The 24607-nt window shown below is 48.5% G+C and overlaps 1 protein-coding gene across 2 annotated transcripts in view; it reads left to right on the top strand.

Annotated features, from left to right (window-relative positions):
* Positions 1-11765: 11765 nt before the first annotated feature.
* Positions 11766-24607, top strand: part of Rsph1 (radial spoke head component 1) — a 30843-nt gene continuing 18001 nt past the window's right edge. For both annotated transcript variants that reach the window (XM_077795422.1, XM_026410082.2), the window contains exons 1-6: positions 11766-11860; positions 14364-14477; positions 14575-14680; positions 20038-20128; positions 20408-20543; positions 23114-23185. In XM_077795422.1, the coding sequence (XP_077651548.1) occupies positions 11807-11860; positions 14364-14477; positions 14575-14680; positions 20038-20128; positions 20408-20543; positions 23114-23185 (573 nt within the window). In that variant the 5' untranslated portion in view covers positions 11766-11806. The remainder of the gene's footprint in view (positions 11861-14363; positions 14478-14574; positions 14681-20037; positions 20129-20407; positions 20544-23113; positions 23186-24607) is intronic.

The following is a 24607-nucleotide window of genomic DNA, read 5'->3' as shown; positions in this document are numbered from 1 at the left end:
TGACTTATTGTCCTTCACATTCATCTACCTTGTCGACAATGACAAGATTTCCCTTTCCCCCCCATAAGGCTGGATAGTAATCCATCCAGATTTCCTTTATGAATTGCCCTCTGAGTACTCTTTTTGCTGTATCCCAGAAGTTGCGGTGTGCTGTTTTCATGTTCACTTGTTTCGAGAGTTTTGTTCTTTTTTTAAACTTCCCTTTGATTTCTTCTCTGACCCATTGGTTGATGGAGGGTGTAGTATTTATTTTCCAATTTTTACTCTACTATTGATTTCCATCGTGGTTGGAAAAGATATTTTGGTAAGATTTCCATCTTAAATTTGCTAAGACTTGTTTTGTAACCTAACATGATCTATTGTAGAAAATGTTCTCTGTATACTGGAAAAGAATATGTATTCTGCCGCTGGTGATGGAATGTTCTGTATGTCTGCTAGGTTCACTTGGCCTAGTGCTGTGTCCTTGGCTTCTGTCTGGATGTCTATCCGGTGTTGAAAGACTCTTGCCATTATTTTGTTGCTATTTATCTCTCTCTTGGATTCTGTTAATATTTGCTTTATAATTTGGGTGTTTTGATATTTACAATTATATCCTCTTGATTCAATAATCCCTTTATCATTTTATAATGACCTTCTTTGTCTCTTATGAGTTCTTTTTTAAAGAATTCAACCTTTATTTATTTATTTTTGGTGGTGCTGGGAATTAAACGCAGGGCCTTGTGCATGCTAGGCAAACACTCTACCAACTGAGCTAGATACCCAGCCCCCAACTTTTATTTTTACACACTTGTTTTTATGTGGTACTGAGGATCAAACCCAGGGCCTCATCTGTGCTGGGTGAGTGCTCTACCACTGAGCTGCAACCTCAGCCCTGACAGTTTTTTTTTTTTAAACATTAAATGTTTTATATTGAAGAACAAACAACAACAAAAAAAGAGCTAAAATATAGGTCCCATGGTGATGAACTGCCACAGCTTTTGTCTTGGAAAATCTTCATTTCTCTAGAACATTCTTGCTGAGGATAATGGTCTTGACCAGCAGGGTCTTTCTCCTTCAGAATTTTAATTATATATCGTCCTACCCCGGCCTGGCTTGTGAGGCTTTTTCTAGGAAATATGTTCGATAATCTTATGTATGTAATCTTTCCTGTGTGTAACAAATTGCTTTTCTTTTGCTGCTTTCAAAAATGTCTCTGCCTCTGACTTTGAAGAATTTGATCATGTGTCTTGGTGGAAGTTACTTGATATTCTGTCTATTTGGGGTTCTATAGTACTTATGGATCTGAATGTACATTTCCATCTCTAGATTTTGTTAGTTTTCTGTCATAATTTTCTTAAATAAGCGCTATGCCCCTTATCTATCTCTGTTCTTCCTGGGGGTCACAGCACACCTATCTTGGTCGGCTTGATAATGACTTCAGTCCCATAGATTTTCTTCAGTATTTTAACCCCCAAACACGGTGAGCGTGCCATGCAGGTGAGGAGCACAAGCCTCAGAAGGGCCACGACAAGGCCAATGGCAAGCCGGGTCTGATGGGAACAGCAGCCGCCCTGCGGGCAGCCCGAGAACACTGGGCTTCAGACCTTGAGAAAATGCCTGGTGCTAAGAGAGCATTGAAGCATTAAAGACCATTAGGGAGAGAAGGAAAGGAAAATCAGGACCTGGCTACTTAATGTGCAGAAGAGGGACCCATTTTATCTTCCCAGATCAAGAAGCAAGAGTTCTAGCAGTGTGGTGCACTAATTGTTGAATAAAGATGATGCACATTCAGTCCCTGATGTTATTGGTAATGAACAGGATGAAAGGCCTCCCGTGATGAAGCATGCTCCATATTGCAGGCGTCATACTAGGCAGTGGGTACAGAGCTGGCAAGAGGCTCTATGCAGAGGAGCTATCTCCCAATCCAGCAACATGACTGGGTATGGAGAAGCAGGCCTGCCCAGTCCCAGATGGCCCAGACAGGAGAGTGTCCACACCCCTAGCCTCATGCCATACCACCCCTGGTAGTACTCTTGATTCGCACCCCAGCTGATTCACAGGTGAAAGTGCTATTTCCCTCCAAAGGACTGTCCTCGTTGATAAGAAGGACATAGGTGATGGCATGAACAACATTCACACAGTCAACCCAAGTGGGATAGATCTATGGTCCCACTGGGTCAGGGAAAGTGTCAGGCGACGTGAAAGAGCCAGCTCTCACCTCCAAAACAAGATGTGCACATCTACAAGCACACATAAAACTGTAGCGTAACCTGTGCCATCTAGAAGCATGTAGGGAAGAGAAGCAAGGGCAAAAGAGTGGAAAGTGGTTGGGGAATGAGATGGGGGCATTAAAGGGTGAAGTCAAATATTTGCTGTGATATTTGAGATTTTGATTTTTGAACCATATGTATTTAAAAAAATAAAAATAAACACTAATGTAAAATAACTGTTGGGTTTTTAGATGGAGAATTTTAGCACTAATACCTAAGTTAGGGACATATTTTAGAGACAGGAGTGTTGCAAGTGTCCTGAAATAATGAGGAGTCAGTCACATTACAACGGTGGCTTTGCTAAGCTACTTATAAGATAGGTAGGGCAGATTTTCTGGTTTCTAAGACCCTTTGGCAATGTCTTCCAGAAGACTACCTTGTGTTTGCTCTGCAGTGTGGTGAAGTCGTGTCACAAGAGCACCCCAGGGCTTCTGGAAGTACCTGGCTCCTCACTGAAGTGGGGTGTGTACAAAGGATTGATCACATTCAGGGGCTTAATGCTTCCTTTGGTGAAGAATCCTCTGAGCTCAAACTCCATGCCAGGACGACTTGTGGCCTGAACCTATCTGCTGTAATGCTCTTCAGTTTTAGCCTATAGGTAGTATGAGATTAGGGACATGGAAATAGAAAATGACTGGTCAATTAAGAAGCCATTATTGCAGCTGAACTAGTGCATGTGACCACAATAATAATGTAGAACAGTTTTTTTTTTTTTTTAAATCACTGAGCCAGATCCCTAGTCCTTTTGATTTTGTATTTCAAGTCAGGGCCTCACTAAGTTGCTGAGGTTGGCTTTGAACTTGAGATCCTCCTGCCTCAGCCTCCTGAGTTGCTGGGATTACAGGCCTGCACCAGGATGCCTAGCCAAGTTGAACAATTTTTATGAGTTTTATGAGTTGAACAATTTTTATACTGGGGTTTGAACCCAGGGGTGCTTAGCCACTGAGCCACATCCCCAGCCCTTTTTAAAATATTTTATTTAGAGACAAGCTCTCGCTGAGTTGCTAAGTGCCTTGCTCATCTCCTGAGGCTGGCTTTGAACTCTATCCTCTTGCCTCAGCTTCCCGAGTTCCTGGGGTGACAGGCAGGTGCCACTGCACACAGCTTTTATGAGGTTTTTGAAAAAGGCCCCTATTCTTCAGTTCAACTGGGGAGCCACGTGGGCCTCTCTGATGACTTCCACTTTATATAGCATGCACACAGCCTGGTGGGAGAACGCCATCACTCGTGACCTTCTCCCCACACCTGAGAGCCTGTCAACCTGGAGTCTGGGAGAGGGTGACTCGGACGGTGAAGCCAGACTCTGAGCTTAGCCTGTTGACCCTGCCCTACTCACTAGTGTGAGCCTACGCCGATGACCTGGGCACTCATGAGTCATGGGAAGTTTGGGGCCACTTACTTTTAATTCCTATGACTGTCACCATTAGTTTTCATCCTTACAACTGAAATCCTTTCTAAAAATAGACTGTTACAATTCAATAATAGATCAACTTATTGAATAGAATGTATTTTCTTTAATATCACTTAAGATTACCTTTTTGAGCCTAGCATACATAAAGCCTTAGGTTTGAGCCTCAGCAACACACACACACACACAAAGATGATCTTTTTGAACATCAGTTATGATCCAGTGTATAGTGATCTAGCAAAAAAAAAAAAAAATACAGGATTTGGAATTTAAAGTTGCAGGTTCAAATTCAGACTCCAGACTTAGTATTCTGGGACCCTGGGAAAGTCACCGACTCTCCTAAGCAGCAGTTTTCCTGCTGTGGCCTCCTGGGCTTGCTGGGAGGAGAAGTGAGCTTCGAAGTGTCTTTACCTGTTTCATTCTTCAGCGAGTCCTTGCCACCTGAGCCTGCCCAACTCACCAGGGACTCTCCATAAATATTTGTTATTGAACCAACAGTCACCAGGGTGCTATGGGAACTGTGAATCACTTATAAACGCTTGTGACACTCTAGTAACTGCAAAGTGCAGCAAACTAATAGAAAAATGTGATCTAATGCACAATTTGCAGCTGGGGGAGGGAGGGAACTACCAAGTCCCTTTTATCGGCTTCTTTTATTGATTTGCCATTTCTCCTTGAAAATAGAGTCAGAGACACCCCACCACAGTCTGTAGCATTAATCCTGTAAGGCTGGGTTAGCTGGCGTAAAGTCAAGTCTGCCTGCCACGTTCCACGATTCCTTCACAGCTATCCTTCCGATGGCGAGTGAAGGAGCGCCTATGGGAGCACACAGCAAGACCACCTTAGGTTGAGAAGTACTGACGCTGAGCCAGGCCTGGACGCAGCACCCACTCTCACCAGCACACCCAAGGCAGAGGTCCCCTCCTGCTCGCAGCCACGGCTGCCCAGCTCCAGCACTGACCATCACTGAGAACAATCCTTAACTCTGGGCCCCAGCTTCTCTAATGCAGGGTCACTCGGGGCTTCATCTGTGAGACCCTGTTCCTGTCACAAAGATAAATATGATAGGTCCCCGTTCTCTAGGGACTCACAATCGTGTTGATAACAAGTCTACAGTGGGCCCCAAATCCCATAATGTAGAGATCCCCCCAAGTCTATAATGTGAAAAATTTTCAAGTTTTAAATAAAAAAAAAAAAAACAAAACAAAAACTTAAGCACTTTAAGATTAAAAAGAACATGTCTTTTTGAACTGTTATTTTCAGGAATAAATATTTTGCACATATTAAGGCAACTAATCAAAGGAATACACTGGTGAATCACAATTATCCTAAATGAGATAATCTTGCCTTGTTTAACAAATGCATGTTTTTACACTTGAATTTGTGTTTGCTTGGGAAACTCTTCTATGTTCTCTGAACTGAAAGCTTGTCCTTTGTGTCATAAATAGCACTAAGTTGTTACTGTATTACCCGGATGTGGTTGCCAGGGGCTCAGTGTGGCCCGAGAAGATATCAGTCAGGTTCTCTTTTTGGCACAGGAGCTCAGAGCTCAGATGGTGAGCTCTCAGGAAACCTGAAACTACCAGCCCAGTTTAGAACCATCCCCGCTCTCTTCTTTGTACAGGGAGAGGGAAATGACTGGTTTAGCACTCTCGACGACTGTTTGGTCTACAACTGCTTAGAGGCTTGTCCTAGCAATTAGGTCTCTAAGAAAGAAACCTGGAGAAAGAAAGATGATTCAAACAAGCAGGTAGGCTGCAGCCCCAGGAGGAGGGGAGCAGCAGTACACAGCTGCGGAAGTGCTTTTGGTTGTCGCCTGAGACATGAATGAATGAAATAAAGAGAAAAGACTCTTGAGATAATGTTTTCTTAAAAGTAATATGGAATATAATTTCCTTAAGTAACATTCTTCAAATTTCTATTGAACTTTTTCATTCATTCTTATGTGCAATGCTGAGTCAAAATGATTCTGGTATATCCTTAGAGTGAAACACTAGTCTTTTAAGAAACTTTGGTGACTTTTGACATGTTCTAAGTAAAGGCCCATGACGATGGTGAGGGATAAGCGGGCATTCCCACTTCCCTGAGTGCGTTCAGTAATTCTGAATGATGTGAGCATCTGCTATGGGCCAGGCTTTAGGCTAACTGTGGAGTGCAGCCCTTAAACCTGGAGGTGTAAAAAGAGGCTGACCCGGAAACAGACCATGGCAACTTAGGGAGCACAACAGAGCCCAGCCGGAAGCAGGGCAAGCAGAGCTGGACGCAGCCAGGATAGGCATGCCCAGGAAGCTTCCAGATGGCCAGGTATTAAGGTGAGGACATGCTCACCAGGTAGAGAGACAGGGAACTGCATTTCAGAAAGAGGCAGAATCTATGAGGAGAGCTGGAGAAAGTGACATAAATAATTAGCAGCAGTTAACCACAGATGGAGAATAAGCATTGTTCTCAAAATGATCAAGGAAAGACAAACTAACTCATAGGAGAGGCTTCTTTACCTGTCTAATTTTCAAAGAAGAAATGTAACTCACAGGGGGCCTGGGAGCAGGGAGCCGAGCACTGGGTGCTGGTGCCCGGCCACACCAGGAAGCCTGTGGTCCTCTGCACTCAGTCTTGCTGTTCCTCCCACTGGCCCAGTCACCCACCCCAGCTCTGTTCAGCTGGCTTCTTTACAGGTGCATGGGGATGTGGACAAAGATGCAGGCAGGTAGGGGCTCAAGTGACTTCATCCCTCTGTCCACCCAGGCACCTGAGCAGTGGTCTCTGTGTTCACGGCACACTTTGCCATGTCACCAGCGTGTGTGAACAGGTATCCTTTTGTATGCATCACGTGTGACAGAAGACTTAAGCAAGCACATTACTTTTCTACAGAAACACACTAACTCTCTAGAGGTATTCCAGGGCACTTTGATCCTCTGTAGTCTTATCCGATCCTCAGGGCCCTCCTGTAAATTGGGCCGGGTAAGCCTTATTTGGGAAAACAGTGCACAGTGGCTCAGTTTGCCTGCTCCTCCCTGCCCTTTTCTCAGGGGACCCGACTCATCCTGAGGCCGGGAAGGTGCGCCATCGCTGCAGAACCAAGTGGGGGTGCTGTATGTAGTAGGTGCTGTCTGTAGTGCTGTAGGCCAGGGATATGGACCAGACTCCATTTTACCCTGTCTCATAAGAAACGCTTCTCCCGTGGGAACACCCAACCTCTGAACCTACTAATAGTTGGTTAGCATAACATGTTTGGCAACACAAAATGGCAATCCTTACACAATGTAAAGTTGTCCTCTTTTTGGTTCCCATTTTTCTTGGCAATGTACCCTGTCAGAAATTGATTATCTAGACATTAGTAACATCCTTTAACTTGCACTCAGCTAGGGTCATTTGACCCACTTCCCTTCTGTTATGACTGTGGAAGTCCCGTGGGCAATACCAATGTGCCCCCCGCAGTGTTTCGCTAACGGCTCAGCTCAGCTTCTGTACCCCTGCTTGCTTGCTTGCTGCTATGCCTACCTGGACGCAGTTTTTGTTTTTAAATACCCTGAAATGCTCAGGCTCGGGGCTGTTCCTTGCAGAGACAGTTATGGGTCCTGCAGGGAGCAGTTAAATAAAGGCTGTCTAAATAAAGACTCTCCAATTCGGACAAAATGGGCTTGGTGTTTTCGGAGCGGTCTGCCCCATAACATCAAGAGAGAACCAACTTTATTCATTATGCCCATTCTATTTGTTTGTTCTGTGGTGCTGGGGATCAGGGCCCTGGACATGTTAGGCAAGCACTCTACCACTTAGCACCTCAGCCCCCATGTCCACTTTAAAATGAAGGACTAGCCCAGCCACGAGGCACCACAGTCTTGGTCATTGCTTTTTAACTTTGGGGGTTAATGTGGAATTTGCCCCAAACGGCTTTGTAATTTCTTTTGGATTTCCTGATATAACCCCTTCGTGTGAGCCACATAAATATTCAAACATAGTTAAGTAACTGATATCCCAAGAGAGCACCTGGAAAATGAAGTATGATTGAAGAAGAATGATAGTAAACAAGATCATAAACAAGAAGAATAAAAATATTATATACTTTCCTTTCTTTGCCTTTTCTAAGTGCTGCATAAAGCGCAGCTCTGTTGCAAAATAATGTCTAACATTTATTCTGGAACACATGTTGGCTGGGTACTTTTTCTGTGCCAGACACTGTGTCATGGGCATGTGCTTGGGTTATCCCCCAGTGTGCCATATGTGCCAAGTTTCTGCCATCTTGTCTCCACGCTGGCTGACTTCCACCACTGTTTGCCCTACTGGCTGTGGCATTACTGAATAATCCCGCTTCCTGTGTGAAAAATGATTTATCACTCTCTCTTGACATTTGCTTCAATACCCTTCCGTTGGGTCTGAGGAAGCAGCTCAGCAGGGAGCACTCGCCTAGTCTGCAAGAAGCCCTGGGTTCTATCCCAGCACCGTGAAAAAGTAAAGCAAATAAAAAAAATCCTATTGTTGACCTGCATACCTCAGGGAGGTGTGGGTACCTAGTTACTTCTTCCTTGTGGGTTGCCAATTTTATTGGAGCTATGATCTCCAGACAACTAATATACCTACTTGCATCTAAGAATCCACATGTCCATATATTTCTAGAAACTTCAGTGTCTGCTTACCCTTAAGTACATTAGTGCTAATGAACATTGGCATCAAAATTAACATAGCTGGGCACAGTGGCACACACCAGTCATCCCTGCAACTCGGAAGGCTGAGGTAGGAGGATGGCAAGTTCAAGGCCAGCCTCAACAACTTATTGAAGCCCTAAGCAAATTAGTGAGACTCTGTCTCAAAATAAAAATAAATTAATTAATTAATAAAAAGAGCTGGGAATGTAGCTCAGTCAGAAAGCAAACCTGGGATCCTTTCCATATTTCTATCTGAGCAGAGATCTAAAGGCCCCGTGGACAGGTATTGTGGCCCTGGCTGAGCACTTGCTCTGCACTTCTGAGTGCCATGGGGGAGATGAAGATGGCAGCTTGGCTCCTGAGGTTCTGGAAACCAGACAACCACATGGATGTCTATCACGGAAGCCAGAGCGGGGTGCCTGTGATAGATGTGGGCTAAAGTACATGAGGCACGGCCAGCACATCCCATCTGAAAGACCAATAGGAGCTGCAGTGAGAAGGGAGCAAACACTTAGAATAAAAATTAAAAGTAGACTGCAGCATTGATACATATTGCCACAACGAATTCACCATGGAAAGCCATGTAGACGCTCCTCCAAAGATTAGAACAGAACTTTCATGCAACATAGCATCTCGCTTCCAGGCATATATCCAAAGGAACTGAAGTCAGTATGCCAAAGTGAGTCTGCTTTCATGTCAGCTGCAACCCTGTTTACAATAGCAGAGATAAACAACCAAAGGGTCCAGCAATAGATGACTATATGCATACTATTTAGCCATAAAAAAGAAAATCCTGCCGGGAACGGTGGCGCACACCTGTAATCCCAGCTGCTTGGGAGGCTGAGGCAGGAGGATTGCTAGATCAAAGCCAGCCTCAGCATAAACAAGGTGATAAGCAACTCAGTGAGACCCTGTCTCTAAATAAAATACAAAATAGGGCTGGGGATGTGGCTCAGTGGTTGAGTGCCCCTGAGTTCAATCCCTGGTACAAAAAAAAAAAAAAAAAAAAAAATCCCTGAATGCAGCTGTTGGACATGATGTTAAGTGAAATAATCCAGAAACAGAAAGACAATGATCTCGCTTTTATGTGTGCTAGTGCCTTTGTGCTGCTGTAACAAAATGCTGGGAAACATGTAAAGAACTGACATGTATTTTCCCAGTCCTGAAGGTAGGAAGTCCAAGCTCAAAGCCACGCCCTCCAGTGAGGGCCTTCTTGCTGGGTCCTCACATGGTGAATGGACAGGGACAAAGGGGACAGATGCAGAAGGGCGGGGGGGGGGGCAAGCCAGCGGGGCTCTTGAGAAGCCTCCTGGGCATGGGCCTGAATCCTGCTCCTGAGGAAAGGCCACTGGGGCCTAATCACCACCTAGTACTATCTGCTGCTATTTAAACTGCTCCCAACCTCCCTGTGTTAAAGGATCTGTCACCAGCTGATGCTTTTGGGGGGTTGTATAACCTTTAAGATGAAGGGCCTGCAATGTCCTTGAAAGAAATATTGAGTCCCTGGCCCTTTCCTCTCTCCCTCCTCTCCCGCTGCCCTGAGGTGAGCATTTTCCTCTGTCATGCACTCCTGCCATGATGTACTATGCCACCACAGGCCCAAAAGCAACGAGCCAACTGACCATGGACTGAGACCTCTGAAACGGAGTCAATTAAGTTGACTATCTCAGGCACTGTGTCACAGAGACAGAAATCTGACCAACACACTGTCACATTGGCAACACCTGAATTTTGAAGACATTCAAACCAGAGCATTTTAGAATGTAGAAAGAGTCAAACTTACAGAAACAGAGAGAATGGTTGTTGCCAGGAGCTGGGGCATGGGGAAAATGTGGAGATGTCAAAAGGCATAAACTTTCAGCTATAAAATGAATATGCTCGGGTCTCTAATGTCCAGAATAGTGACTGTGGTTAATGATGATGCATTTGTTTACTTGAAATCTGAGAACAGATTTTAAATGCCCTCATGGCTCCCTATACACACTTAAACACAAACGGTTACTGTGGGTGGTAATGGATGTGCTAATCTGTGGTATTCAGTACACGTGTATGTTACGTATATCAAATCATTCTGTGTATACCTTGCAGACATAGCATTTTTACTTCCAATTAAGTATTATTTAAAAATTGCCACTTAAATTTTAAATCTTGTCACTCTCAGACCTTTACAATGGATGGATGGGGTTGAAGATCATTCCTCCTCCAAGCCCCATTCCCCTCTCCCTCCTTCAGGGTCCTCTCATAATGAGTTTGGAGCTTCTTTGGGGAAGTAGCTCCTTAGCCTGTGAAGAATGGATGTGAGTTCTGCCAGGTCGAGTGGGGAGCAGGCGGCATTCCAGGGAGAGGGTGCGGCGCAGGCAAACAGGCCGGGAGGCCGGAGGTTGGAGGTACTTTGGGAACATGCTGTTTGGTTTATCTGCAGCAAGCAGCAAGCACAGGGAGGGGAGGTTGGGGACTTGGAGAGATGGAGTGCCTGAGAGTGAGACTGTCTGTACTTGGGTTTGGGGCACAGGAGGCTGTGAAGTTGGTAAGAGACCAGAGACAGGAGGCAGAAGAGACTGGCTTGGTGGGAGAGTAGGGAGGCCTGAGTCTGGGTGACGGCAGAGGAAGGAGATCCAGGGACCTTGGCGGCTGAGTGCATCAGGTGGCTGTGTGTGTGGAGGTGCCGGCAGCCAGAGGACGGGAATGGAGCTGGGTGCAGGACACCTGAGAGTGGCCACGAGTGGGCTGATCGCGGGGTTGGGGAGGGGTGTTCAACCGGTGGATGTCAGTGTGGAGGCGCAGCTGCTGAGGCCAGAACAGGCCTCTAGAGGGGAGGAGGCGTTTACAAACCAGAGAAAAAGACCGTGGCGCACACATCTTTGGGGACCACGAACACCGAAGGGGCAGAAGAGCTTGGGTAGGTTAGGAGGAGGTGGCATCCCGGGAAGACACAGAGGCCGCGAGGTGGGGTAGCTCGAGAGCTGGAAAGTGCCCGGGAGCCCTTCCTCCTGGGCGTCAAGGACAGCAGCCTAAATTCCGGGCCAGGTACGCTGAGACCAGGTGAGACGCCCGGGTACCGGGCTCGCCCAGGACCCGCCCCCTTCCTCTTCCCGGGAAGCGATTGGTGCCGGCGCCTCCGCGTTGCTAGGACAACGCCAGGGTCGCTCGAGGCTCCACCCCGCGCCTTCCGCCACGCCCCCGCCGCGCCCCTCCTCTTCGCGGGGGCAATTGGCCGAGGCGCCCCCCCGTTGCCAGGGCGGTTTCCCGGCTGCCGCGCGCCCGCCCTGCCCCTCGGCCCACTGGGCACCGCCCCACCCCTCGTGGGCGGCGATTGGCCGAGGCGCCCTCCCGTTGCTAGGGTGGCCCGCGGGCTGCCCCGGCTCCTCCCCGCAACTCTCGCCCCGCCCCTCCCCGGCCTGGGGAGGGTGGGGGGCGCGTCTCCATGGCGACGCCGGACGCGCCAGCGAGGGTGGCGGGTACCTGCTGGCTAGCGACGCGGCGGCGGGGATCCCGGCTGAGTCGAGGCCATGTCGGACCTGGGCTCCGAGGAGCTGGAGGAGGAGGGAGAGAACGACATCGGGGTGAGCCTCCGGCAGGAAGGGCTTCCGAGGGCGCGGTGGCGGGGCCTCCGGGGTCGGGCGCGGCAGCCCAGGCGGGCGACAGCAGTGCCGAGCCGCAGCCCCAGGCGGCGGCAGGACCTCGCGGGCCTCCCGCGCGGCGCTGCGTCCCGGACGGCGAGAGGTGAAGCGCCGTGACGTCTGGTTTCCACCTCCCCTCGCGCTCCCCACTCTCATCCCGCCTCCCATTAAAGGCGAAGATTTCCAGCCCAGGGCTTTGGAATTTCCTTCTCCTGGTGTTAACCACAGTGGAGGCATGTCCTTAGATGACCGGATCGTCCCAAGCTGCGGTGTCGCCCTTGAATAAGCCATTTCTCTTAACTGAGCTTTGACCCCGCAGGGGTGACGTGAGTGGAGGAACGCTGCTTCCTGGCAGCCTCCAAGAGGTGCTGAGAGGCCCTGCGCTCAGGAGGGGCCAGAGACATCACCACGCAGGCCCTTACTTTCCTGTTTCCTCTGACCTGACCAGGGTCGTTGGGATTATTCTCTCATTTAGGCAGGCAGAGAGGAGGTAAGATATACAGGTCCACTGAAGTGACTTGGGCTTGGGCTTGTGTGGGCACATTGTTCTTCCCTAAGTCAGGGAAAGACCCCTCTCTGCTGCCAGGTTGGGAACCTTGGCTTCTATGTCTGTGCAATACAGAGTTAAGAGTTCCAGAATCAACGAAGAAATCCAGCACCTCTTCTGTAATGCTACTGGTGCCTGCTCATACTTTTTTTTTTTTTTTTTTTTTTTTTTTTTTGCCAGCTCTGGGCACCAATGTCCCAGCTTCTGCCTGACTTGCTGCTCAAAGCTAGCACTTCTATGCCTGGAGCCACCTGGCCAGTTTGAAGAACCAGTGCCTGGGATTCACACCCCCACTAGCTAGTGCAACAGGCAGAACAAGCTGCAGTGAAATCCCGGCTCCAGAGTCCTCTGTGCAATGAGTTTGAGGCTGATACTTTACCTGAAATTCCTTTCTTGCTTAGCTGCTTCCTTTCTCCTGTCTATTCTCCCTACTCTGCCTTAGGTTTCTGGTGTAAGCACTTAAAGTAACTTACTCAAGGTGTGCTTCTGGGAAGATCCAACCTACAATACCTGTCTAGAAAGCTCTCTAGTTTGTATCCTCAAATGGCTGTATTGATTTGTATTTGTAACCATTCCGTGTCCATAATTTTGAAGTTCAGATTGTATTTGGGGTCACCTTAGAGAATTTCTCTTGATGAGCCACTTAGCAACTCAGTATTGGGTGTAGTAGGAGGCCTTGGATGGGGGATGGGCCTTTGCATGTTTTGATTGAGACTAATCCTGAAACAAATATATAAGGTTACAAATTTTTATTTTTTGGCAAGAATTTCTGGGCTAAGCACTACTAGAAAAGGTCAAGAATTAGGGGGTGGCTTGTTTCTGAAGTCTTCATTGTACTATGTCTGTACTTGTAGCACATTGAGACAAAAGCCAATTCCATGGTTTTAAAGATTTTTTATTTTTTAATTTTTAAATAAATATTACAGTTTATATGTAAGTTCTGCAAATGATGCTGTCAGCTTCCCAGGCTAAGTTATACTGCTTCCACCATGTCATTATATGCACTCCCCACTCATGTAGTAAGTGTCATGGAATGTTTATTTTATGAAGGATAGGAAAAATAGGGGGATTACAAGCTTGTGTTTATTTATTTATTTTTGTTGAGACAGGGTCCGGCATCTTCCTACCTATGCACCTGTAGCTGCTGGGATTACAGGCACACAACACCTTTTGTTTTTGGTGCTGGAGATCAAACCCACAGCCTCATGCACACTAGGCAAGCACTCTGCCACTACACTACGCCTCCAGCCCAATTTACTTTTAGACAGCTACTCAATTATTTCAACTTAGGCTATGAGTGTTTGACTCTTAGTCTTGTGATAAGGAGTTTGAAAAGCAGATAAACTTTGCTGAGTTAGAACACAGTAGGTAAAGCCCCCTGTACTCCCAGCACCCTCCCACCCTTCTCCCTGCTGTCAGAATTTCCTTGCAGGGCAAAGTTCTCTTCAGGTTACAGATACTCTAGGTGCCATTGGAAGGAAGATTGACTTCTCTTGGGACATTTGCTTTCTTAGTGCTGGATTATTGGGTGATGTGAAGAGGGAGGTGTCTGCAGCTGCAGACCTGCCCCAGCTGCCTGTGCTACTGCAGAAGCATATTCCCACAAACAGCAGAGCACATTAGCACTCTGTACACACTGGTCGATCAGCACAGCACACTGCAAGCCCCCGTGTTGGGGGAAGTGAGGCTCCCACATGCACCGATGCCCTAGCTGTGTGACCCTGGACCAGTGCTGCTTCACGGCAGGCTTGGTCACCCTCATCACCTGCATGATGGAGTAACTGAATGTAGGCCGAGGTTTGGGAGGATTCATTGGCACAATATGTACAAAATGCTTGGCATGTAGTTAGCATGCTGTAATGAATGTTACCTGTAATTCTCTTAATTTCTTTTACCCAGGAATATGAAGGGGATCGGAATGAGGCAGGTGAACGGCATGGACACGGGAAGGCGAGACTGCCCAATGGTGACACCTATGAGGGGAGCTATGAATTTGGTAAAAGACATGGTCAGGTCAGAATCAGTGACTTAGGCGGGTGGTTTTCCCTGCTGATTATTAGTGAATATGAAATTCAGGAATGATATCAATTATACAATCGATGTATTTCAGGGGATCTACAAATTTAAAAATGGTGCCCGATACATGGGAGAATATATTAAAAATAAAAAGCATGGTCAAGGCACGTTTATATATCCTGATGGGTCCAGATACGAAGGTAAATGTTATCACAATCACATTCTGGTTTGCAGAGGTTCTGAGTTTTGCCTTTTTATTTCTATCTTTGAACTCATCTGTGGGTACTGTAGTATACAGAAAGCCTACTGTTCTTCATGTTATCAGTCAGTAAACACAAATAGTGTTCCTGTTTTCACAGGGTTGGCCCAGCAGTCAGAAACCTTGTAACTACAGTGGGAAATTTGACTCTCCCTGTTGCCAGCCCATGCCCTTCTGAGGCCTGGGGACTGGGAGCACAGGCCACAGGTGTCACAGGGCTCCATGGCTCCAGGTGCTCTGTAGCATTCGCCCCCTGAAGTCCTTGCTGTTTTCCATCCCTGACAGCCCCTCTTCTGATGGACACATGGCTTCTTCAGACCCCATGGTTCCCTTCAGCGAGGAGGCTCACTGCTAAGTGGAGCGCCTGTCTGCCAACATTGCTCACATGCTGACATTATGTCACAGGTGACCGTGCCACCTTATTTCTAGGGACCTCACTGCTGCCCTTCTGCACCACATCCTCTAGTGTGATTGCAGCAGTCATATCACAGACCTGGCAGAGGGCAGGTGGGGAGTAGGCTGTGCACCTTTGGGAACTGAATGCAAAATTCTGTGTTCTGTCCCTTCCCCCTGGAAAAAGTTATCTGCTTGTCATCAGACTTCCCAAAGGTCCCGACCTTGGAGTGTGGTGATGACAGGTGATGTTGCATTTGTCTTTGGCTTTACTGCCTTGGCCTCCTGGCCTGCAGCCTGAGGACGGCATTAGCACCTGGGAGCACACGGAGCCCTGCCCAGTGACCGTTGGCAAAGACCACGACATGACGAGGTGACAGCATCACTTCTTATTGAGGCACTGTGTCCTTCACGTGCAGCCATGCTGCTGTGTGGGTAGCTCTCTGCCCCCCTGACACAATCCTGAGACCATCATGGAAAAGGAGGAGGGCTTTCTTCTGGCTCGTGGTTTTAGTCCATGGTCATTTGGACACATTGCTTTTGAGTGTCAGCTGAGGCTGTGAATCATGGTGGAGTGATCAGTGAAGCAAATCTCTTACCTCATGGCAGCCAGGAGGTGAAGGGAGACAGGCAGGGACTGGGTGACGATGTCCCCTTCAAGGGCACGCTGCGGTGACCTAACTTCCTTCCACCAGGCCCTACTCTTACAGGTCCCACCACCTCCCCATAGTGCCACAGGCCAGGGGCCACGCCTTCAACACATGGCCTTTGGGGACACTTATCCAAACCATACCTGTCCTGTCCTAGATACAGCAAGGAAAAGTGATTATAGAAAGGGGATGCTGTCGGTTCTGAGCCACGCTGGAGAGGGTATGTGCCTGCCCCACGAGAGGTGGAGTTTGTGTTGGATTGTTTCCTAAACCTTAGAAGCCCGAGCCAGCGTGAGCACCATCTGCTTTTTAAATGAACTTTAAACACTTTAGGGCTTAATTTAATTCTTTCCAATTCCTTATGAGCCCAATCTCAATCTTAATTTTAGTGTGAATGCTGATACAATTCAGACAACATAAACAGTAAATAAAAAAATACTCAGAATAAGCCTTTGCAGGAACTTTTAATATGGAGATTAACTAACTAAAGGAAAACTAACCCTGTGACTCAGGACACCAAGTGCATGGGTCTCCACACCAAGCCCAAGCCGTCTCCAGCTCTGCTGACAGCTGGGCTCCCGGGGTTCCGCCCAATGCTTGCACTGACTGCCCAGAGTGAGTTAGTGTCACCCGCAGCCCCACAAGGCTGCTTCCTATTCAGATGCCAGGCGACCCACTCTTCTGTCCACTTTAATGGCTAATCATGGCTTCCTGTGTCCCCTTCCTCATATTTGGTGATTTGATTTAATGGCTCACAGAATTCATGGAAAAACTTTACTGTTACTGGGTTATGATAAAGGTTATTCCAAAGGAGACAGATAAATCGTCAGATGAAGAGGTACACAGGGTGAGAATGGAAGGGTCCAGATGGTCTCATAACCTAGGGGCATGAGGTGTAGTCACTGTCCAGAGATTTCTTCTCTGACTAAAGCTTAAATAAGTGTCTCATTTCACAAAGACAGTAATGGAATCTCAAGTCAGAAGCTATGATATTGTGGGCTCAGTAAGTCAAAGATCTTCTAATCACCAAGTCTAACTGTGACTGATTGATCCACGAAGTGTACTTGGGCTAACTGCCATCTAATAGCAGGATGGCTACCTGCAGGGCAGTGTGCTCAGCCTCAGGACCATGCAGCGTAAGGCCCAGGACTGGCCTCCCTGCAGCTCAGTCGGGTCTGAGGAGGGCGCTGAGGAGGGTGTGCGGATCCAGAGCTCCAGGAGATGAGCTGGGAGGTGTTCCTGGGCTGCAGGTGCCCGGGGGTGGTGGGATATGAGATTGCAGGGGTGGACGGATACCACATGTCAGAGAGGCCCTTGGACCACCTCTGTCCATTTTGGAGTTTGGGGATGAGGCCGGTTCAACCTGTGAGGCTTGAAAGGGGAAGGGGTGTCACTACTGCATGCTGTCTTGTTGCCTGTCACACAGAACTGAAGAAAGTGCAGTTTCACAGTGAAACTGGAGAGACACGCGCTGCGATGGCTTCATGGTGGCCTGGCTGGAAGCTCTGAGGAGCAGTGAGCCTGGACTCCAGGAGAGGGGACTTGCAGAGGAGAGTCCTGGCATTGGAACTGGATGTGCCGGAGTTCCATTCTCTCTGGGGCTCCACTGCGACTTGGGCAATGCACGTGGTCTCTGTGTCCAGCAGGCCATGTTGGTTTCTGCATATACCAAGTGCACGAGGCCAGCCTGTGTCTGGCATGCTGGTGCTGCGTAAATGCTAGTTCCTTCTCTGGCTGGCTGGGCCTGCAGTGTTGGGATCTGGCTTACCAGCATGTCAGAGGACAGGAGAGCTTCGTGTGGGAGCTTTTCTTTTTAAATAGTCTCTAATCCCCAGAATGCCAGACTGGGAGCCCTGGTGACAACGGCGGGGTTGGCATCTGACCCCCTGCTCTCCCAGAGGAAGGCCCAACCCCAACCAGCCAACCACCTGTAGGGGCTACTCCTGAAGAGAAATATAATTATAAAACTTCTGTTGCCAGATCCAGAATGATGAGGAAGTAGAGGGTCAGTGAAAGGAGGGCTTTGAAAAGAGTGAAATGCATAATTAAAGCAGTATTAATGGAGTTTCTGAATGTCGTTCCCTTGGCTCATGGCCACTCAAGATGCCCCAGCAGGTGACCTTTCTCCTAACTGCCTGCTCAGTTGTACAGGGCTGATTGCCCTGGGCAGAGTCTCTGACTTTGAGTAGGACTTAAAAAAAATTTACTCACCAGACCCCATTGGCATAAAATTTAGTGTCTTTTGTAATTTAATTGGCCTCTTTAACTTCTTAAAAATGTGTGCAAAATATGTAGTACATTTTTCTTATGGCGCTACCCTGGATCCCAGCTCACGTGCTCAAGAGAAGGGAGATGTAGTCATTTTGTCCCAGTCTTTTTCTGGGAAGAAACCAAATGATGTAACTGTTCCAGCTGAGGTGTCTTCCCCAGGGGTGTGTGGAGCCGGCCCCCATGGCTCACAGAAGCCAATTCTGCACTTCTATATGTAGCTTGAAATTGGCCACAGCAGGACGATCGCCACCACAGAAATCAGTCGATGCTGCAAATCCAGGCACATTATTGTCCCTTAAGATGCAGGCCGCTCCTCTGGGACATCTGCACATGCTGTATGTCCTCATGGCTACCTCAGGTACCTCATGTGTGGTTTCACGGATTTCTTAAATGTCTGACTCTGCCCCCGTTGCTCACCTGGGAACCTGCCCACACATCACATCTGGGAGCCTGGCCTTGGTAAGCCCACCCTTTTCTGAGCTGTTTTTCAGGCAGTGGGCTCTGCTGCTGTCCGCCTTCTCTGGGTGGCCCACAGGCCAGCCTCTGTCCCCAAGCTGGTGCACACTCCTCCAAGACAGTGTCATCAGAACATGTTCTTCAGAAAGTGCTCAGGACACTGTTGTTGCTGGACAAATTCTAAAGGGATTGAAGAACGTGTAGCAGTGCCTTCTGTGGACAGACTTCGGGTCTTTCCTGGAAACACACCTTATGGGTGACTGGCATCTTCTGGGCACACCCTGGGCTCTTACCTCCATATGGGTGTGTGTCCAGCGTTCCTGCCAGCCGGGAGCTTATCCAAGTTTGGGGGCCCTCATTACCTTAAGAAAAAGGATGTAAAGTTGGTACAGAAGTGAATTTCTACTGCTAATGAGAAATAAGGATACGTCAAACATTTAAAAATACCACCACAACACAGTCCAAGGGTAACTGAGGTTTTTAATTATTTTTATGATACTGGGAATCCAACCCAGGGCTTCCTGCCAGTAATTTTTATAAATTAATATCTGACACACTTCGAGACCAGCTTTCCCACCATGGGTATCTAATACTTTCTGAATACCTCTCCATAAGAAAACAATTTTGTAATATTTTTATGGAGATAACAGAAGGCTGATTTCCTCTTTTCTCATTGATGACCATATTTATCAGACTTAGCTGTTGAGTTCTCATAGTCTAGGAAAGCTCTGTTCAGCTTAATGATTTGTTAGTGGTGATAGGTCAGTTTTTTCTTTTTCTGTTCTCACAGTGCTGGGGACTGAACCCAGGGCCTGGTGCGTGCTAGGCACTCGCTGACACTAAGCCCCCCAGCCACCCCCCCACCCCTGGGGAGGTGACCGTGGGAGCTGTAGGCCTTCTCAGTTTTCCAGCACAGGCTTTAATCGACACTCTTTGCTCTAGTCCTCACTGCAGGGCTGGGTCGTGAGCCTGTGATGTCGTTGCCAATTTCCTTATTTCCCATCTAGTCTTCAGGTAATTAGGAAGGCCAGTGTGGAGGTGAGTGGGCAAGGCCAGCAGGCCAGGGAAGGGGACACAGAGGACTCCCTGAGCCTGGAGGCTCGGTGGGTGGAGGAGGGAAGCTGGTGAGTGCCGAGGCTAGACCCCTGAGCTTGACTGACTTGCCGCTGGATGCCGAGGGCAAAGAACGGAGCCTGGCATCAGGATCTCCGGCAGCAGGCCAGACAAGCTTGGCTGGATCTCGCCATGCCCCTGCCTGTAGGTGCCGGGGGTGACTGTGGCCCACGGGCACACACTGCAGCAGACCTGCCCAGGGAACGCAACCCAGCTCTCTCTTAGCTGCTCTCCAAAATGCTTGGCCACCACATGCCAGCGGCGCAGGGAGAGGGGCTCAGAGGAAGTCAGAGGAGCCCTGCGGCCTTCACCCCTGGGGTTCAAACTCTCTCTTCTGTGGAATTTCCTGAGCCCGTGGCTCAGGGCATCATTCCCTGCTTCTCACCTGGGCCTGCTTTTGTGTTGTCCCTTGCAGGGGAGTGGGCGGACGACCAGAGGCACGGCCATGGCGTGTACTACTACGTTAATAACGACACCTACACCGGGGACTGGTTCGCTCACCAAAGGTTGGTCTGCCCTCGGCCTTAGGGCTTATTCTGGAATAGGAACACGGTGACAGATGTGTTCAGTTGCTAGGGTTTGTCAGCAAAGTCGTGACCAAAGTCCACTTCCAAGTGTGTATCTTAGTGGCCTGTGGGAGGTGCGGAACCCAAGCATCCTCTGTTTGGACCCAAATGGCTTGTGAGCTGGCCTCCATCTAGGCCGTCCGTGATTTCACCGTCAGCCATGAACCCGGAAGTTCTTTCAGGAGGTGAGGTGATGCACTGGGCCCTTGTCTTAACCAGGCACGGGCAAGGCACCTACTTCTACGCAGACACGGGCAGTAAGTACGTCGGCACCTGGGTGAATGGACAGCAGGAGGGCGCGGCCGAGCTGGTTCACCTGAACCACAGGTACCAGGGCAAGTTCATGAACAAAAACGTAAGTCTGTGGGAAGGAGATCTGATGATGAGCTGGGCAGCCCCCCCCCCCCAGCCCTGCAAGTGGGATGGAATGGAAAATACTGAAAACACAGGGTGGACCGCTGTGTCTCCAGCCCGCTGACACCTAGAGGGCAGGGGGTGGGCGGGGCGGGGGGACACTGGCCTGCTTCTCTGCCTCAGTAGCTGTCGCCTCATCCTCAGGCAGAGCCCTGTGTGTCTTTATGACACGACGTCCTCCCTCTGGTTCTATGTGTCCCTGCTTCCTGGTAGGTCAGGCATCAAGTCTTTATTTCCTGGATTCAGTCTGTGGATGCTTTGGCTCTGTCTCCCCTGGGAGGGGTGGTGCTGCAGCCCTGGGGAGGAAGACCCTGAGCTGCCTTCTGCTGCTGCAGGCCAGGCCACCACCCAGGGCCGGGCGGGGGGTTGCAGGCTGGCCAGAGTGTCTGCCTGGCTCTGGAGGCCTCCTGTTGGGCCGTTTCTGCTCGCAGAGAGCTGGCTCTCACAGGGTGCGAAGGAACCCTGAAGAGCTCAGAACCTGCCACCTGGGCATTGTGGTGGCTTCGACCAGATCCAGAGTAGAAATTCCCTGAGCGTTTGCTGAGCAAGTGGATGGGCTGGAGTTGACGCCGGGGCCTTTGGCTGACGGAGTGGGTTCCCCTCAGGCTCTGAAAGCCACTTGTCCTTTGCACATCATTGTGCCCTAGCATTGATTTGGAAGAATCGGTAAGCTAGATGAGGCTGATCCGAGGAACTGGAGTAAAAATGCAGGCTTTGTCCTCCAGTTAGGAGACCTTCAGGTCACAAGTGGCACGCGGGGACCTGGGAAGGGAGGGTGGAGTCAAACCCCAGCCGTTTCTGGCTGACCGGCGAGGAAGGCCCCTCTACTCTCACCTTTACCAGGGAGGAATGACCAGTCTGCTGTTGTCTCTGTCTCTGCTTCTCCTTTTATTAGCAATTCTGTCTGTAAAGGCCTCCTCCTCCCTTGGCTCACCTGCACACACCTGTTCTATAGATAGAGGTGTCGCAGGACCCTAGAATTGCAAGGGAGCTATTTAACTGACGGATTATAGCCCTGCCTTGCTGAGAGGGTTTAGGTAGGTCGGGCCATGGAGGCTGGGCAACGGAGTGCTGAGCTTCCACACCACAGTGGTTCTGCTGACCGGCCACGGGCGGTGGTTCCAGCAGCAGGAGCACACACCTTCTCACCAGCATTGGCCATTGTCAGGGGCAGAGGTCCTCCTGTTGCCCGAGCGTCTCCCTGGGCACTAGTGAGCTGAAGCATTTTTCACAGCATTAGTGCTGGTTTGTGTTTCTCAGAAAATGGCCCATTCATGTCCTTGCTGGTGGAGATACAAAGAGGCACAGAGAGTCTGAGGCAGGTCCCAGGGGACACTGCACTCGAGTGCTTGGTGTGGCTTCATTTCAAATTGATGAGGGATTGACCGGGTGGCGTCAGGAAGTGGCCTGGGACAACTGGGTGGCCATGTGGGAAAGAAGGTTTCAGGGTTCCCTCAGCCTACAGAGGTGGGTGCTTCCCAGGAACGAGGAAGAGGCTTTAGTAATGAGATCCATTTAAAAAAGCCTAGTAGACTTAAATTCATAAGAACAATCCTTTATAAATAGAAAACAGTATAAAGAAAATTTAGGGGATGAATGACAAAGGGGGTTAGGATACGAGCAACTTTTAATATATAAAGCACGTTCCTCCACGTGATTTAAACAGTCCCCATAAACCCGTACGATCATTACATGTTAATCGAAGATTTAGAAGATTGTTTGAGGAGATAGAAATGTTAACTACTCTCATTTGATCATAACCTAAAACATACCTATGTGAAATTATGGTGACCCATTTATACAATCAAAAACTTAATTTAAAAATTATGAAAATCTTAAATACCTTTGCTAATAACCTAAAAGGTCTAACTTAGAATTATGAGATTTCCAATTGTTACATAAAAACCATCAAGATAGAACAAAATGTTAATGTTTAGGAAGAATAAGGGTTTGAGGACTTGGAGACTCACTCTGTAGAAATGAAAATCATTCAAGCCTCATCCTGGTTGGAACACGTGAATGTTGTAGTCCGGGAATTCACTTCTGGAGACGTGCCTAAGGATGAATCTCAGAGTGGACTTCCTGTCCTCCCACAGCAGGTGTCAGCAGTGGTCACCGAGCCAAGGGGGTTCCCTCCTCAGGTGGAGGACAGCCAGGCTGATGGCTGCCCTGTGGCGGGAGGTCTTTCTAGGGCAGGGATGGAGTCACATTGCAGTGTCTTAGTGTTTTAAATGACCCTGTCTACTAGCAATGGGGTCACAGAGGAGGTGTCAGCACGTGGGCAGCGGCCCTCTCGGGAGTTTGCCTGTGGGTCAGACTCATCAAACTGTAGGTATGAATAGGTCAACTTTCATAAAGTAGTAAAATGTGGCTGAAGTCTTACACAATAACTAGACAGGACACATACGTGGCAATCCTGCTGGACCGGCCCGGGGACGTGGTGTGGGGTGGGCTCTGTGCTGGGTGTCGTGCCTCGAGAGTGATGTGCTTTGGGGTTCTCTTTGCTCGTAGCCTGTCGGCCCCGGAAAGTACGTGTTTGACATCGGCTGTGAGCAGCATGGCGAGTATCGTCTGACAGACACGGTGAGTGGAAGGGTGGCTGCCGGCGGCGTGCTCAGAGGGAGGGCTGGGCAGTGGCGCGGACCTGCCGGTCAGGGTGATTTGTGAGGGGCGCTGTGCCAGCTCTTCTTGGTCTGCGTGAGCTCAGGTGGGACTCAGCCACTGGAGGTGCTGAGCGTCATTTCACAGTTGTGCAAGTCCAGACCTGGGTTTTGTGAAGAGGAACCAGCTAGTCCTGAGTCGGAGAGTTCTGGACAGTGTTAGGGACCAGAAGGACAACGAAAATCTGTCACCAGTGCCACCACAACTTGTCTGGTATTTGTTCACGTGTTGGGTGTACACCTTGAATCTTTTAAAGCCTGGCTGGTAAATGATTTTTCTTTCCTTTCCAGTATTTAGCATTGATATAAATACTAAATTGATGTTCCCTGGTGAACATTAAATGAGCCAGATTATATCATCATCATGAGGCGTCTAGGTACGGGCGTGTGTTGGGGGTGATGGTTTCATCCCTGTCATTAATGTCTGAGTGGTGCCTGTGCCTAATTGGCAACTTAGTGAAATTTCCTGACCATGGTGCTAGTTTTGAGCCTTGGACTTGCTTATTAACTGATATCATTCTCACTGTGAGAAGTTCTGAATTTTTCAAAAGAGACTGAGCCTGGAAAAAAGTGTTGAATTGTGTTTTTGTTTTCTTTTTACACAGGAACTCTGAAGTTCCTATGTACCCTTTCCTAATGATCTAAAAATAGATTGTAAGCACACTCTTCCATATCCACATATTTTCTTTCTTGAAGAGAGCTGGAGAACTGAATTCTTGGTGTCAACCACCATACCAGTGCAGTGGTGTCTCCCATCTGAGGGCCTCTGATCCATGCCCCCAGTGAATACCTGAAACTATGGATGGTGTGGAGTCTGTGTACACTGAATTTTTCCCTGGATGTACACGGTCACCATGAAGTTTTATTTATAAAGCAAGAGGTTAGCAAGGCCAGAAATGAAATCTAGCAAGCACGACATGAGTCTGTATACAGTCATGTGGATGTTGCCTCACGCTTACCTTGTTGTACTACAGATCTCAGCGACCTTAACATATTATTTCTTTCTTTTCTTATTGAGAACTTTTCCCCTTAAACAAAGCACTTTGCAGTTTTTCTTAAACCTATCCAAATTGCCAGCATTTGGATATTTCTGTGATTTGGGGCCATTTTTAAGTAAAAGTAAGAGTCACTTGAACACTGTGAGACCATGATGGACAATTGGGTCATCTAGATAGCTACTGAGTGAGTGATGGGTAGGTAGCATATACAGGCTGGACACCGTGGACGAAGGGACAATTTGGTCCCAGGTGCAGCAGGGTGGGACTGCATGAGATTCCATCACACTACTTGGGACGATGTTCACTTTAAAACTTACTAGCTGTTTATTTCTTGAGTGCTCCATGTG

This window comes from Urocitellus parryii, chromosome 2 (genome assembly GCF_045843805.1).
Source record: "Urocitellus parryii isolate mUroPar1 chromosome 2, mUroPar1.hap1, whole genome shotgun sequence".
NCBI classification, from domain to species: domain Eukaryota; kingdom Metazoa; phylum Chordata; class Mammalia; order Rodentia; family Sciuridae; genus Urocitellus; species Urocitellus parryii.
The sequence above is the reverse complement of the archived record's forward strand: the minus strand, read 5'-3'. Positions and strand labels throughout refer to the sequence as shown.